The sequence below is a fragment of the Daphnia carinata genome, chromosome 1 (assembly GCF_022539665.2).
Source record: "Daphnia carinata strain CSIRO-1 chromosome 1, CSIRO_AGI_Dcar_HiC_V3, whole genome shotgun sequence".
Taxonomy (NCBI): Eukaryota; Metazoa; Arthropoda; class Branchiopoda; order Diplostraca; family Daphniidae; genus Daphnia; species Daphnia carinata.
The window spans coordinates 6,761,764-6,775,155 of NC_081331.1; the positions used below are offsets into that span (position 1 = coordinate 6,761,764).

The 13,392-nt window shown below is 39.2% G+C and overlaps 4 protein-coding genes and 1 long non-coding RNA gene across 5 annotated transcripts in view; 2 read left to right on the forward strand and 3 right to left on the reverse strand.

Moving 5' to 3' along the window:
• LOC130691115 (1-phosphatidylinositol 4,5-bisphosphate phosphodiesterase classes I and II-like) overlaps positions 1-13,392 on the reverse strand; it is a 77,290-nt gene that overhangs the window by 38,491 nt on the left and 25,407 nt on the right. The gene's annotated exons all lie outside the window — the stretch shown is intronic.
• LOC130691109 (cytochrome b-c1 complex subunit Rieske, mitochondrial-like) lies at positions 3,493-4,697 on the reverse strand. Its single transcript, XM_057514015.2, has 4 exons — positions 4,401-4,697; positions 3,912-4,240; positions 3,695-3,836; positions 3,493-3,632 (listed from the first exon to the last, which is right to left on the reverse strand). The coding sequence occupies exons 1-4, from the start codon at positions 4,609-4,611 to the stop codon at positions 3,493-3,495; spliced, it is 822 nt and encodes a 273-aa protein (XP_057369998.1). The 5' UTR covers positions 4,612-4,697.
• On the reverse strand, positions 5,571-7,522 carry LOC130691041 (proteoglycan 4-like). Its single transcript, XM_057513946.1, has 2 exons — positions 7,511-7,522; positions 5,571-7,364 (listed from the first exon to the last, which is right to left on the reverse strand). Exons 1-2 carry the CDS (start codon positions 7,520-7,522, stop codon positions 5,571-5,573), a joined length of 1,806 nt encoding a protein of 601 aa, XP_057369929.1.
• On the forward strand, positions 10,429-11,035 carry LOC130691118 (uncharacterized). Its single transcript, XR_009001147.1, has 2 exons — positions 10,429-10,495; positions 10,568-11,035. It is a non-coding gene; the product is annotated as an uncharacterized LOC130691118 (long non-coding RNA).
• On the forward strand, positions 11,801-12,740 carry LOC130691114 (uncharacterized). The gene is made up of 4 exons (XM_057514020.2): positions 11,801-11,956; positions 12,040-12,121; positions 12,210-12,286; positions 12,502-12,740. Exons 1-4 carry the CDS (start codon positions 11,942-11,944, stop codon positions 12,610-12,612), a joined length of 285 nt encoding a protein of 94 aa, XP_057370003.1. The 5' UTR covers positions 11,801-11,941; the 3' UTR covers positions 12,613-12,740.

Consider the following 13,392-nt stretch of genomic DNA (forward strand, 5'->3'; position numbering starts at 1 on the left):
AACGATGGCACAGCAATGACGCACTGAGCGGTTAAGGAAATAGTCGCAACTCTTTGATCTCAATTTTTTTTTTCTATTTTGATACGCAATGTTTTATACGGTTTTATATGATCGGAAGCCAAGCACAAAGCAAACGAAACACGAAATCCCTCCTTTTTCCCCTACCGTTCGTACGTTGAAAGAACAAAATTAAACAAAACGCCATTGAACCCACGATTTTATGCCATCTCTTCTGTTCTCTAGTTTATCAATTATTTGCGAAAATTTAAAAAGAAGGTGTAGCATCATGCAGTGATAATTCACCTTTATATAATTAAGGCTCCATCCATTCGAGATTAATAGTTAACGGGTTGATGAAATTCAAATTGGGTGCACTAAAAACACTTGGATTTCGTTTTATCTGAAGTTTGCATAATTAACAGGCAGCAAATATTTTATTCGAAATTTGCTTTCCAAATTTAACTATAACAGGTTAAATTTCATCGAATTCCAAGTTCCATTTTCTGTACCAAAAAATCGGGCTTGTAATTGGGCTTGCTTCATTTTGTTTTTGAAGGTCTCAAATTCGGTTTCTCATTGGGTGGTGCCATAATTATTGGAAGATTAGACTATCAATAGATGGTAGTGTAGCATCTCTATAAAATTACCGAAATAACTGGTAACCCAGCGGACAGGGTGTGTCAATAAAAAAAATGGGTCGAATGGCGTTCCTTAACAAACAGGCTACACACAATTAACAAACTAAAATTTAGAAAACGAGAACAAAACAAACAGGACGAACGAAAACCCGTTTCAGTACCAATCAAACAAACGTAACAAAGGGCTAAAAGGGAAAAAATCTATGCCCCTTCTGTTGACGGACGGACGGATGAATCGATTTTTCTTTGGGGAAACGGCCTGATTATTGTGGAAAGCTAACGAATCTGTGAACCCCACCCCCAGTTAAAGACTTTTTTTTCATAAATCAACATTTTAAAAGGCACACAGATAATATTTAATTTGTACATTAGGAAACGATGCTCGTCTTTTCCCCGGTGTTTTATACGAGCTCGGCTTCGTGATTACTTTCTTTTCAGTTAAAATAAAATCAGATTACTAAACAACACAATAGTTTCCCTCATGCCCATCAGTCGTGTGTACACGATGAACCATGAAATCCAGCCCATCAGTCAACTGAATTTGCCGGGCAAGTGCTGTTGCCGACGAAAGGCGTAGATAGTCAAGGAAAACTCTTGTCACTCCAAAATTCATTTTTCATACACGCACGCACTCACACGCACAATACAAATACATAAACAAAAAACTCCCAAACTATCTATCGCATGAAGATCTTTTTTAAAAAAATTATTGTTGTGATTTCGAAGTGAATAAGAATGTAATGTGTGCTGTCTCAATTGATGAAAAAAAAGACATGGGAAAAACAGAACAGACAAAAATAATTTCTAAACAAATAAACTTTAGGAAGAGATAATTTTGAATTGAATCGCTTCGGCGTAGCGCGTGTTCGCCATGGGTCGTTGACGACTTCTCATTTGTTTCGATTTCGTTTTCTTTTTTGACATTTCCTTGTTCGCTGTTTGTTCAATCTTTGTTTTCATATGCGGCCGCAATTTTTCAGTCGAAATCTTTCTATTGGCATATGATAGTGAAGTAGACGAATGATCAACTGCGTACGTTTGTCCATGTATAATGTACTGTATAAATGAAATCAACAAGAAGAAAAAAACAAGAAAAAAACACAAAAAAAACAATACCAAAAACAAATTTTAGACGACCACGATCTGAAAGTGCTCATCCGAAGAGCGTATGTTCTTTCATTCAATTAACTGTGAGTTAACCCAATCCACTGAATGTTTCCCTAATAATTGTTTTTCTCTCGCCTGGTCTCCCCTGTTCAGCCAACACCCCTACTGGTGCACCTGTATTGTTTGTTTTTGTCGGTTACCTTGAAAACTTTTTTCACGCCATTTTGTATTTACGTTTCAGAGTGTCGAGGAGTTGTGTCCGTTTTCGACTTCCTTCATCATCAACTTATTCTTCCTCCATTCTGATTCTCCAAATTTCATTTAAGTCCCACAATCTTGCTCCTAGTCTGAATCCGGCTCCTGTTTTTAATGACATGTATCGCTGTAAAACCAAGAGATAAATCCTTGGGGGTTTCGAAAAGGAAATCAAATCTAGAAGTTATCTCATCTGTTCGACTTGCATCGTACTCTACACATTTTACTTTTTTTTTTCGCTCCCTCGTCGCGTTTTATTTTGATTCCTTTACATTCAACGTGCGTGAAAACCAAAAAAAAGTGTCTAACCTAGTCAAATGATTTCTCTCATCTTCGAGTGTAATACCTGTATCGCTGCTGTGTTCAATCTACAAGAAAAAGAGACAAAAAACAAACAAAAAAAACAAAACAAAACAAAACAAAAAACAGACAAACAAACCCATTTTTTTATGTGTTTTTTCATTATCACAATTAACGAGAAATAATTTCACAAAAATTCAGATCGTGAACAAATATTTTCCCTCTATATTCCTTTTCTTTGCCTTTTGATGAGCAGAAATATTGATCTTGGCAGGTAAGGGGATTCATCAAATCCTTCGAAAAATGCATAAAAAATATTGGGGATTCTAACTTTCCTGTACACACACACACACAAAAAAAAACAGGTCCCAAGTAACCTTACGTTTCTGGTCCTACCCCAAAGGCTTGCTGCAAGACGTTCCGTGGAGTAATAAATACCACATTTTAATATGCAATATTAACTCTTCTTTCAAGTACTTTCTTCTCTTTTGTCTTTCATTTGTTTCTGTTTTCCTGCTTTAACGATTCGATAAATCCATACGCCTTCTATTTTTCATTGCATACAAAAGATTAGAACATCCTAGACAACTAGTCGATTGGCATTTCCAGGTAGATAAGCAGTAATATAATTCAGTCACTCGCACAGAATCCCTTTTCTTCGTTCCATTTGCGCTATGCCTGCGACTAGGCAGCGTGAAATTCACTAGTGTCCAATTAGATCAATTGCATGCTGCCTTGTGAGTACTGGGAAAACATCACTTGTTAGCAATTTGCATTTTACCTTTTCCGATTCAAATGGTGCGCTAACAAACGGCTAATAGATTTTAAACGATTCCGGTGGTCAAGTGCCACAAAATTTGAAAAGTGAATTTGTCAGATTAAGCAATTTGAGAATCTCATGCAGCTAATTGTAACTGCTGAGGAAGGAGGCGATGGTACACAAAAGGACCAACAGAACTACCAAGATGATTCCGCTCAGGCACCGATCATCAAATGTATGATAGCTTCCCATGAACCGTTTCCCTTCTGCCTAAACCCATCCTTGATAAAAACATTTTTGAGAGTACATTTACCGAGCCCATCTCTCAGCTACAGGGTCGTTTATTTACTGTATCTGTACAAAGCAAGAGGGGGATTGATGCTAAGGGTTTATTTTCCTAGAAAGATGTTCACAGGAAATCTTTGTATGAACTTAACCAACTACTAAGGTGCTTTCGTCCACAAAAGTATGGACCGGGATCTCCAAGTTCAAGGGAGCCGGTCCTTTGCGAATGCGACCCGATGAATCGTAGTGAGAACCATGGCAAGGGCAATAGTAACCGCCATAATCGCCTGTGGGAGAAAACAGAACTGGTTGCAGTATATTTTCATCGATGAAATTTTGAGAAACATACCTGAATTTGCGATAGGTACACAACCCAAATGGGTGCAGACTCCAAGTAAGACAAGCCATTCAGGGCGTTGGGCACGTTCCGAGTCCAGTTGCGGATCACGCAATGAAGACAGATCAACGTTGCTTTCTGCGTCAATTTCGGCCTAAAACATATAAAAAGAAGTAGTTAATAAACAGGGGATACTTTTTATTCTTTAGCACAACACAGTAAGTCATACCGCAGTACGATGCCGAATGAAGAGAGGCTTTCCACGCCATTTGAAAGTAACATTCTTACCCTCAGGGATATCGTTGAGCTTGACTTCAATCTTGGCCAAAGCCAAAACATCAGCTGAAGCACTCATGGAACTGACAAATTCACCAACTACTGATTTAGCAGCATAAGCACCCCCAACCGCTCCACTGCCAACAATAAGGTATGAAAACCCTTGTCGGCTAGCTGCACTAGACCTAGTATCAGCAGTGCTGTTTTTGACACTGCTGCGTCTGTAGGCAGAGAAATCTGGAACTTGGATATCTGTGTGTGCAAATCGCACCTGGATAGGACCTAAAGGAGGGAAAATGAATAACGGCTTGAATATTTTTTAACAGAGGAAATAAACGAAAAGACATAAAAAACTTAAGAAATTCTGAGGTCAAGGGAACATTAACTTTGATCTTTAAGGATTAGCTATCAACCTTGCAATTTAAAAAAAAGTATTTGTTACCACCAAGCGACGCAGCTGCTCTTATCGGGTTTTTCGGCAAACTAGCCGTTAAAGAGTTGGTCGTTAGTTTTTGAGGTGCTGGCGGAACCAACGTTCGTTCAATTTGGATTGAAACAGCTGGGCACAGAGCTTTAGTGCCATTAGCTACCGTTTGCGTGGCAGCCACAGTTGCAGAGGATACATTCGCCGAACGAGCAACAAAACTCAACATTTTTATGTCGTAAGCCCGTTTCACGAATTGCAAGAATCTAACCAGCAAAATGGACGAAACGGTGTCTGCAGAGTGAAGATTTCGACAACGTTGCCAGCTTTCTAATGGGAAATCGAAAACGCAGAAACCGCAGAAACTATTTTCTTTAAATTTCCTGTTCTTTTTTATCGCTGAAAATATATAAGCTTATTCAAATTTAAAGCACTAACCATGATGAGAAATTTAAAACATGCTTTTTCAATGCAATGGGAGGCAAAGAAAGAGAAATGAACGCTATTGAAGTAGCTAGCAGTGGCCAGCACCTATTGGCTCTAATCGGGTTCCTGCCCCAGCACGAAAAAGGCCTTTCAGGGCACAATCATGGGACCTGAAAGGCCTTTTGGTTGACTTCGTCAACCAGGGGCTGAACGGGGCAAAAATTAGGGGTTGCTCCCGAAGCTCCAATGCCCTTTTAAAAGATCGTGGCTGTTCCAGTTTTGAGACAAAATGTGGCACAATCGGGGTTGCAATCGGGGCGAACACTATATGCTATGCCGCGCTAACGAATATTTTTTAGTAGTTCCGTAGTTCGTATCGGTTAGCTCTTTAAAAAAAAAAAAGAAAAAACTTAATAGAAAAAAAAGTTCAACTCGGTGTTACCTTAAGTTTGAAGGAATTAAATAAAACACTTCAAGTCACAATGGGAAAATTGGTATTTTGTTACGTATTGCAACTATAAGTTTATTTAGATGAAAAGCTACTACAACCTACAAGATGAAAAACAATAACCTACAAGTGTGCCCATAATCCACAGAAATACATGACACACAGACTATTTCTAAAAAGCAAAGAGTTAAGGGAAAGCTAGTAATCAGTTAAATTTGCCGTGTTGCTGTCAATCGGTGTCTCCGTCCAAATGTAGAATGCGAAACACGAGACATGAATTGACGAGCAGTAATCACGATGTGAAGGCTCTTGTGTTAAGCAGCAGGCATCGTAGTAGAATCAGAAGACTGTGGCTCACGTGCAACTGGTATCTCACCTTTTTTGGAAACGCCATCACGAGCACTTGCTGCTGAAGCCTTTTTGTCACCAGTTTTCACGTTTTTGGGACTTGCGGTTGCAAAAGTACTGTACTTCGTTTGCTGATTTTTGGCGTGGATCTCTCCTCCTGACCCTACCTTTCCCTTGTCACCAGTCGACGATGCAGGTGGCTGCTTGTCGGTAACGCGAGCGTGAGTGCGAACGTTAGCATCACCATTTTGTGTTGCCTTAACAGAAGCATGTCTGCCAACTGTTTGACCTTGTTGTTCATCTTTCTTTTGTGACTTCGCTTTCTTTTCTTCCCCTTCCTTTTCATTGTGATGTGTTTTTTTCGTTGGGGATCCATGTTTTGGACTCACCCGCTCTTCTCCCGATGTTTTGTTCTTGTTTTCGATGTGTGATTTTTCCTTCTGGGGGACAGCAGACTCAGCACTTGTAATTAGAAGATCCGGAACAATTGTAGGCTTACGCTGTTTTGGTTTTTCTGTCCTTTTATTTATTTTGCTTTCGGCTGTTGCAACGTGTCGTTTAAGGCGAGCTTGATCGAGATTTATCGCTTCGGAAAGATTAACTGTCATTTCGTCCTGGGCAAAATCATCAGATACATCAGTGGAAGCAGCCGTAGCAGAACCCGCAGGGAGGACAGTGGCGAAATCCGTTAAGCCGACAAGTGCCAAATCGTCAGTAGGGACAGGAGCGGGATCCGCAGAAGCAACAGGAGCGGGATCCGCAGAAGCAACAGGAGCGGGATCCACAGAAGCAGCAGGAGCGGGATCCACAGAAGCAGCATGAGCTGGATCCTCAGAAGCAATAGGAACGGGTTCCGCAGAAGCAAGAGGAGCAAAATCCTCAGAAACAATAGGGGCAAGATCTGCGGCAGGGACCCGAGAAGCAGGAGAAGCAGAATCAGAAATAAAAGATTCCTCAGGAGCATTTATTGCCTGCTCACTTTCTACGGTAACAGGTTCTACAGGAGCCGATTCCTTATGGAGCTCAGCGGTGGGTGAATCCTTCGGAACACTTGCGGTAGAATCAGTCTCCTCGTCTGATTCTTCTTTTTTATGCTTCGGGATTTTCATCTTGTGGTTTGGGATTCTGTAATGCTTTCTTTCTTCAGTCTCCTCGATTACTGGTTTGGAGTTCTTAGGCTTCTCTGCATCAACGGCGTGTTCGTCAGAATGGACTTCGTCTCGCACAACCGGGGTGGTTTTCCGATTGCCTTTCTTTTCATTTTTCCTTTCGTGCTTACTTTTCTCAAGTTTTCGTCTATCGTGAGTGTACTCGGATCTGTTTTCAAACCGAGGATGTGGGCCGTTTTTCCTTGGTGTTGTTACCTCTTGTTTAGTGCTGCTGTGCTCTTCCTTCTGTTCAGCAATCGATGCATCTGTTTTTGCCTCCCCATTTGCTTGGTTTTCTTTATCTGCCCAAAGTTTCTCCACAAGTGCATCAATCTCTGTTAGACGCTCTGTTTTTTCATCTGTACTTCGTTTTGTACGTACTTCCTTCGTACTTTCCTTCGCACGCAATAGTACGGCTAATATAGCAGATTTGAAACTCTGAACGATATCGCTTTCGTCCTCTTGTTGTTGCAATTCTTCTTTTGGTTTACCGACCATCCCAACCAATACCGCCACTGGGGGTTCTAATATGCCCGATTCGGCCTGTTCGAGCAACTGCTCGGAGCCACTGTCAACTGCATAAACAGCCACAACAACGATGAAAACCAGAACCTAAGAAAACGCAGAATTACCAAAGTGACTGTTAACTGGTAAAATAACAGTATTTAGCATGGCAGACACTACATAAAATAGATAAAAACTAACGAATACAAGGGTATCGTAAAATGAATAGAAATATTTATTGGAATTGAACTTACTATAGATTTCATTGTGAAGATTCTTGGGTAAGCAGGATAGAACAGTAGCGCGATCAAGAATGTTTAAATCTGTAATTAAAGATCAGCTAAGAAGAACAATTCTTTTCGACTAAAGAACTAAAATAAACTGCTTACCTTTTCTTTCTCAGATCTCGAAAGCCACAAATCGAAGTTCACAGTGTTCCCCTTAATAAAGGTTGATAAAATCACGTGACAAAACGAATTGAACCAATCAAATGTAGTCGCTACGTGGCAATATTTGTTTTTTTTTGCAGGTGAGTTCATCAACCAGGTAATATTGTTTTACAATGTGACGCACGCAGAAAGGTCAAGTAAGTGGTAGGTAATGGCTAGATGTTTTTGCAAAATGTTTCAATTGTTCAATTTTTATCACCTGAAACCAATACCTATTGATTTCATTTTATTGGGGAAATATCAAGCTTTGTGATGACGATGCTGAATGAGTTTACACGCTAAACGCACGAATAGGTGAATAAAATTCATATACGGTCGTAGAGTTCAGATGAATTCCTTGTTTCCATTGCGCTTTGATCACGTAGGTGTCAGGTAACCTCAGGTTTACGTGAGAAAAAACTGAAAAAGCGAACGTGTTTTTGGGTGAAATTTGCTCTTACAGGATTGTAATCCAGCCATGGAGACGTTAAACGTCTTGACCTTTGTTTCATGAAAACACGGTAGTTTGTTCTGTGTTTGTTTCAAATTTGAGATTACCAACGATTACTGTGTATAACATTTAAACTGAATTGAGGTTTTTTTCCATAAATAAAAATTTGTAATTCTGATGATCATGAAACAAAATCTCATTTTGCATATGGACCCTAAAGTATGACTTTTGTGGCAACGAAAAATATTTTCGATGCAAGTATTAAGCTGTTTATTCAGCCTCTTTTCCTAGCGAGCTTAGTAATACTTTCAGATGCAGTAAGACTAGGGTTTGTGATCGCTGAAGCGCAATGCATTGGTAGGCGGACGAATGATCTAGAGATAACCTAATTGTGATATATAAGAAAACCTATTAATAAAGAATTGCTATTAATAAATTTGATTGAGCAACCATCTTTGGCCATAAACCTGAACTACCTGGAGACGTTTTATGCAGATTTTAGCGAAATACTTGGGGGAGTAGTTCATGTGACCTCTCTGCCTTCAGCATTAAATGTTCAAGCATCGAGGAAAATTTGTGTTCCACCTTTTCGTGTTGTTGAGCTTGATGTGCAGCAACAACACATGCATTTTTCGTTTAGGCCTGAATCCCGAAACGTTAATTTTACTGTTGGGAAGTTGGCTTCTCCTTGGGCTGCTGCGTCTTAGGCAAACTTACATGTCAAAGTTTCTGCAGCAGGAGGAATCGAAGGTTGCTGTTGTGGGACGTTTTGAAAAATTGACTCTTCGTACCGAGTTCCAGACCACTAGGCCGAACTTAAAGGTTGCCAACTTTCTTTATTATAGGCTATACTCCCAGGACATTCAGGGCTTTTTTTTATAACTGGGACAAGGTAAGGACGTTTTCAAAATCATTGGATCGTAGCTAATTGTCCGTTGTTCAAGTCAACGAACTTGATCTATTTATGACTTCTTTACAGCTGCTGATGATGCTAAAGACTTGGGTACATTTTGATATACGATTTTCAACCTATTTTTAGGTTAAGGAAAAAGAAAGTGATACTTTTCTTTTTCTCCCGAAAGTGTTTGTAGGTAAGCGTTTATTTTCCCTGGCCTGTTTCCCTAACGGGTTCAACCACCGTTTTATGATGGTTGGATATTTCGCATCCTTTCGTTTAACTATGTTATCGCAAGAGCCATCCCGTCAAACTCTCCCTAATACTTAGCTAGGGAGAAAGCGTGTTATTCGCCTTCAGATAAGGAGATTTGCAAATTGGCTTTCAACGCAAACGCCATGCTTGCATCGCGTCATGCCCTTGTGATTTCTTTTGGTATTATCAATTTGTTTTATGAGGAAAAATTTTGTGTATCTATCGGCCTCCCCAGATAATAGACTATTTCACGCCACAACAAATATACACAGTGTACCCAAAGCTAAATAGGAAGCACAAGTAAAAGTGCCCAATTATTGGACTGCAATTGGTATTCCTACATAATGTATTTTTCTTTATAACCACGGAACCCTTAAATGAGCCGACGTTAGTTAAAATAACTTTAAAAATTTGTAGAATTCGCTCCCAGGGTTCAGTAGAGTGAAGAACGTCCGTGATTTTCTTCCTGAGGAAGAACATCATAAGATTTTGTTTGTTTGTATTTGATGATGATTCTTGGCACAATAGGTTTAGTAGATTAAATGAAGCATTTACCCAACCGCCTTCTCTCCTCCCCCAAGAAATGTTGTGGGAAATACGTTAGAGGAAGTAATACTTGAATCAAATATACGGGTAAATATTATTAACTTATTTTTACCTGTTTATCGGGTTTGCTAGTCAAAATAGTTTTTTGATACAGTTAGAAAAGAAAACTTAGCTGTTTTTCAACCAGAATGAGGATGACCTATAAATTGAAAATATCATAACTCCAAAGTCAAAAGTTTTTTCCACCATAAATTAAAAGAAATACTTCCTCATTACTTTTATAATGCGTTCGTGACCGTTTTGGAAAGGATACAACAGGTGCAAAATGGATGGCGTCCATTTTCAGGTCTTCTTACGAGAAAGACAGAATGAATATAAGTATCGCTAATTTAATATAGAGAGTGGTGGTAGTTTGACTACCGCTAGACCGTTGCACTGACCCCCTAACCTCAATATAAGTTAATTTACGAGAGTTACCGTTCTAGTGTTCTAACAATCTAGATTAAATAAGGTAAACAAATCTCCTTGTCACCTACAGGCATCTTTCGGGACTGAAGTGGACCGCCACATTGGGTTTCATAAGGCGCTAAAAGGAGCCTGACTCATTCACTCGCACATCTTTTAACTTGCAGCAACTACGGAAATGGACGTCCATCCTGTTCAAGTAATCCTTATATTTGTTAAAATGAAAATTTGAAATTTGAATAGATTAATTGTAGAATCTTATCTTTTACAGTGTCTTAGTATCGTGACGTTCTTGTTTCTGGTGTTTTGCGCGCTTATAACGCCCGCAAGTAGTCAGCAAGAGTACGTTGACAAGTGGGAGCCTTTTGACATCCAAAACAATCCTCATGTAGACCGATACGAATCAAGCTACAACAAATTTGGAGTGCCTTCGGACTCTCTGGTCGGTACCATTCACCAATTTATCGCTCCCCGTCCAGCAGCCCGTGAAATAAAGCGCAATAAGCTGCCCAAAAAATTTCACAATTTCGCATAACCCATGAATTTCTATATGTAACCTGATTCAGATTTTACGTCGCTTTTCACTGCTTGTTACTTGTTTCTGGCCACATGGATCTTGTGTTGAGCAAATGAAGAAATTTGAACGTAATGTTTAGTTTTTGTACTGTTTACACTGTAAGAAAAAAGAAACCCTGAAAATGTTGTGCTGAAAATTATGAAATAAAAAGAGATGAACTAATGTTGTTGCTTTCTTTTTTTATGTTGTCAACTTACAAGTGAGAACGTAGTGTACTGAGTTTTCACGACTTTCTCTGCATCCATACCCTCGTCGGCGTCTCTGATTAATGCAACCCGGCTTTCACATCGGGACGCCACCGCGTCTCATACCAGAAGAACTGTAGGGAATCCTGGCCCCATACTATGATGTAAAGGTAGGCACAATGGTACAACCTACGAGACCGTGAAACCAAAGCCAAGATTCAATTTAACACGCTGAATGGTGCAGGGTGCACAGCGAGCTTTGTAACACATTCTACTACGCTCACCGATTATGTTTATTGTACTATAGATTATACTTACGTGACATTTATTTCATCTGGGCTGGTTGATGAAATAGAAGCGCAGGGAATAGAAACCGATTTTAGTCGAATGGTTTGTTATTCGATGTCAAGCAGTGCGTCCAAGACACTGTGATGGGACAGAAATTATCACTGAGACGTCTGCATTGCAGACCTTCTGTCAAGTTTTAATAAGACGTAAATGCTTAAAAATCCGAACTCATTTGATTTTGGCTAGGAACGAGAACTTTCCCAAAAGCCGTAAGCGAAGCAACAGCTGCCGGTAATAACATGTGCCCTCGAGACTTAGTGGGCAATCGATTTCGAATTGTTCCCTGAAAGCTGAAAAATGGCAGTGGAACGAGAAGATCTATCTAAATGCTCCCGTAAATACGAGACACATGAAAAGGAACGCTATTTAAACATCTAATACGACTTCTTGTGCAATTTCTTCTGAAAAGGAAAGTTAGGGTGTTAGACTGTCGACAGATAAAAAGGCACTCGCTTGCTGCTGCAGCTATCTTACTTTCGTCCAACATCGTGAGCCAGTCACAACTCAGTTATTCTTCTTCTTATATTACCAAAAAATGAACAAGCTTGCTGTAGGTTAAATTCTTTTGCCATTTTTTTTATTTAATAAACAATGTAAAAAATATATATATATTTATCTATATATCACGTATAGGCTACCAGCCTAGTTATTGGAATCATGATTGCACTCTGTTCCGCTTACCCATCGTCGTACGATAGCTATGGAAAAGGATACGGTAAGTGGATTGGCTTTAATTTGTCTAACATCAGTTCTTTTGCTAATATGCACAACATTGTTTGCTTTATAACATTTCCAACACATAGGGTTTGAGCCTGCATATGCACCACATTTTGGATCTGGATACAATACATATATTTACGGTTCATATGTAGGACATCCGGTAATTATTGCACATTTCCTTGGTAATTTTTGAACACAGTGATATTTGGTGGCCAAAGTTTGCTGAGATGCCTACATACAATTATATTAAAAATTACGTACATAATATTGGGAATTAAGCTCTTTGTTTTGTTTCACCAAAGATAACCTTTTTCTTTTGTGTAGTGCTGTGAACGGATCAGCGAGATTCATTTTCTGTGTCTTTTCTGTTTATAGGGACCTTATGATTCCTATGGCAAATCTTACAACGATTACAAAGGAGGAAGCTATAACAAAGACTATCCCAAGACCCCATACGCTTACGCAGAGTCTTACGGAAGATATTGAATGTGCATCACCTAATTCCAAAACAGATAATATTCTATCTACAAATAACCTTCCGATTTGTTTATTTTTATATTTTTGCTATTTCCTATTGTGACTTCAGGTTGATTAATACATGTTTTATCGGACCAGGTACAGAAATGTTTGTGATGTTACTGGGTTCTTTGAGATCTAAAAAATTTATTACTTGTTGCAAAAGAAAAAGAAAAAGAGGATAAAATCCAGAAGGAAGCTTTCTGGGGCAATATCCGAGCCTCTTGTATTTTATGAAAATTATTTTTTTAAAGTTCTGGATCATTCGTCCCAACTGCCAAATTTAAGGATAAGAATGAAACTTTTGTCGCAAGTTATGCTATTTTCTGTTTACCATAGAAGTTTTTAGGCCTAGATTCCATTTATCCCCACTGAGGATGACCGAGTTAGCGATTATTGGGACGAAACCGATGTGCTTAAGACAAACTTCATCTGGGTATTTAAGGCTGGCCAAACTCAAGACAAGTCAAACGTCTCTTCGGAAGAAAGATAGGAGTCTCATGATTAGGCATGAAAAGCATTGTCCGAGAGATGTAGGCCTATAGACGCCTGACATTTCGATTATCATTACTTTTATACTTGCTTTCATATTGCCAGTTTCTACAACTTATGTGTTTTCAAGGATTTGAGCGGCATTGAACAAAAATCAAAATAGTATTTAATCACATTCAGTTACAGTCTACTGTGAGCAGAAGGTAAATCACGCATAGCTATGTACAGTACTGTAATTTCATAAATGAAAAATAGCGC